The sequence below is a fragment of the Montipora foliosa genome, chromosome 9 (assembly GCF_036669935.1).
Source record: "Montipora foliosa isolate CH-2021 chromosome 9, ASM3666993v2, whole genome shotgun sequence".
In the NCBI taxonomy this organism is placed as follows: Eukaryota; Metazoa; Cnidaria; class Anthozoa; order Scleractinia; family Acroporidae; genus Montipora; species Montipora foliosa.
Genome location: NC_090877.1, coordinates 25,341,282 through 25,343,781, shown reverse-complemented (window position 1 = coordinate 25,343,781; position 2,500 = coordinate 25,341,282). Strand labels below are relative to the sequence as shown.

At 43.9% G+C, this 2,500-nt stretch overlaps 1 protein-coding gene across 1 annotated transcript in view; it reads left to right on the top strand.

The window, feature by feature from the left end:
• Positions 1–955: 955 nt before the first annotated feature.
• LOC137971607 (uncharacterized) overlaps positions 956–2,500 on the top strand; it is a 3,293-nt gene continuing 1,748 nt past the window's right edge. Inside the window, exons 1-2 of the mRNA XM_068818406.1 lie at positions 956–1,567; positions 1,758–1,869. Of these exons, the coding sequence (XP_068674507.1) occupies positions 956–1,567; positions 1,758–1,869 (724 nt within the window). The remainder of the gene's footprint in view (positions 1,568–1,757; positions 1,870–2,500) is intronic.

Genomic DNA, 2,500 nt, shown 5'->3' with positions numbered 1-2,500 from the left:
CTCATCAACGCTTGATGTTCCTGTGTCCCTCTTTAGCGTTGCGATGTAGTCCTGCTTGGGCCTGCCTCTCCCTCGACGTCCATGTGTTGGTTCCCATAACACTAAGCGCTGGGTACTGAGCTCAGAGTGTTTATAACAGTATTACTATTGTTATAATTATGACTATCTTTATTGTTGTTATTATTATCACTGTTACTATAATCTTTATAAGAGGGCTTTCACTCACGTGCTCAGTAACCTTCTTTTACCACCGGAACAAAAGAAAACGTTTATATGATAATGGAGCTCAATTCCGGGAGGATTAGTTGGGGACTCATGGCGCCTCCTTTCCTTTGTTTGGGAGTACCAACCTGGCCGCCGTGACGTCACATGAAAACACTGTATAGGTAGAAATCGGCTTAGCGAGCCCATGACTATAGGAGCGAACAACTCCAACACTAAGCCAGGCTTTGTCATGGCAGTTTTACAGACCGATATATTTTTGGACTACCCTTTCCGCAAAAAAACAAAGGCAGTTCAGGTTCGGTGAAGCTATGACGTCAAGTCAGTTTCTTGTGATTGGTCATCGGGCTCCTGCAATGGGAGCGGGAGCGCAGTGGTCCATTGTCCAAGGAAAACTGGGTTTTCGGACGAAAATTTGTGACTGGAGAATAGCACTGTTGTTCGCTGCTAGTCATGGGCTCCTGGCTTTGCTTATAGTTCGGGCGTAGATTACGTTGCCTTCGTTGTTATTTAAGTAGCCAAAAAGGGTTGTTTTGTTTTGCTGCAGCAAAGCGATCCGAATTCGGACATCTTGTCGTCATCATCCCAAGGGTCATCGGCAGAAGTAGAAACGTCTCGTGAGTGGCAACCCACCCCGCGAGTGGAACATCAGCTGCAATACCTCAACAGTTTCCTGCTAAAATCAACTGATGGCCGGATAAGTCCAGTTAGGTCTCAATGTAAGTCCGATGTTATGACTGTCTCATCGTCAACGCAGCGTTACTACCGAAAAAAAGCCCACCAAGCTGTTGAAACCACTCTAGAGGCTATTGCACCGGGGAATTCATCGTGGTTGCTTCAGCAGGTTTTCACAAAGCACCAAAGCGGACGAGCAATCTCTGCTGCTTCCGAGGAGGAAAGTCTGGTATCTAGACTCGTGACCCTTTACAATGAAGCCAACTCTTGGTACACACAACAGCAGATTCTGTCCCTTTTCGCTAGCGACTACTCTAAGACAGAATTACTACAGCTGGTGCCGGGACTGACCAAGTTCAGGATTGACGAGGCCAGGAAACATGCCTTTAAAACTAAGCCAGGACAACTCGTAGAGCCGCCAACCATCACTAGAACAAGGCTTAATCCCGCTAAGGTTGACCATTTCTTGGACTTTATATCCAGTCCTTCGTTTCTACAAGATGTAGCATATGGAACGAAAAAGCTAAAGCTGTCAAATGGAGAGACAATTGAAATCCCAAACGTTGTGAGAACAGTCATCTCCTCCCGCCTCATACAGCTGTATCAGACGTATTGTGTAGAAACGAGCTTTAAACCGTTAGGGAAATCAACGCTCTTCAATATCCTTAAGGTATGTATGGATTCCGAGGCCCCATTTTATTCTACAGTTCTCATGTGCACATAGTTGGATTTCAATCTATAAGTTAAGTTTATGTAACATTAAAGCTAACGTAAACTGCTGGTTTCGTTTTATAGTGTAATTGGCTGTTACCCTCGCATTCCAAAATTTAATAAGCGATTAATAACGATTTACGCTTCAGATGTGCGCAGCTTCTCAAAAAAAGTCACTGGCAGGCCTGGACAGCACGCAGACCGATGGCGTCAATGCAATTGCATCCCTGGAGGAAATAACTGGTTTTCTTGGCAGAAACGGTAAGTGTATTGATCAGATACCCACAGAGGAAGAGCTAATGAAATGATGAGGAAAGAGTTAATCTTTTGCTTAAAGATGGGTGCAGTAAAAATGAGTGAGAGAATTAGTTGATAAAGATCTCACTATTGCGGCCTTTAAAATTATCTGTGAACAATAATTGTCTCGCTTTTAGTCAAAATATAAGGTTACAGATTAAGGCGAATGTTTTCAATTTGTGCGTGTTTTTAATTATTAGACTGGTAAAATGTTTTGCGGCGGGAAACTTGAAATTCAGATCCTCTTCAAAAGCAGCTGTTGTTTTTTACGACGTACTCTTGTGTGGGTGTCCTACCCGACATGATCGACCAAGGAATTTCATAAATTACTGAGGCCCTCCCAGGGGTTTTGGGGATTAAGGGAACATGGCTAATTTGAACTGGTGAACAGGGAAACAATGTCAAAATATTTTAGGGAACAAGGGAACCAGGAAACAAAAACAATTTTGACCAATTTTATAAGCTGGGAGCAAGTTTGAAAGTAAGTTGGGGAGAACAAGGGAACACAAGCAAACATTTAAAGGGAAGAAGGACCCCCTCCCCCCCCCCCCCCCATCCCGGAGGGCCTCAGTACTTACAATCACTTAAGTCACCT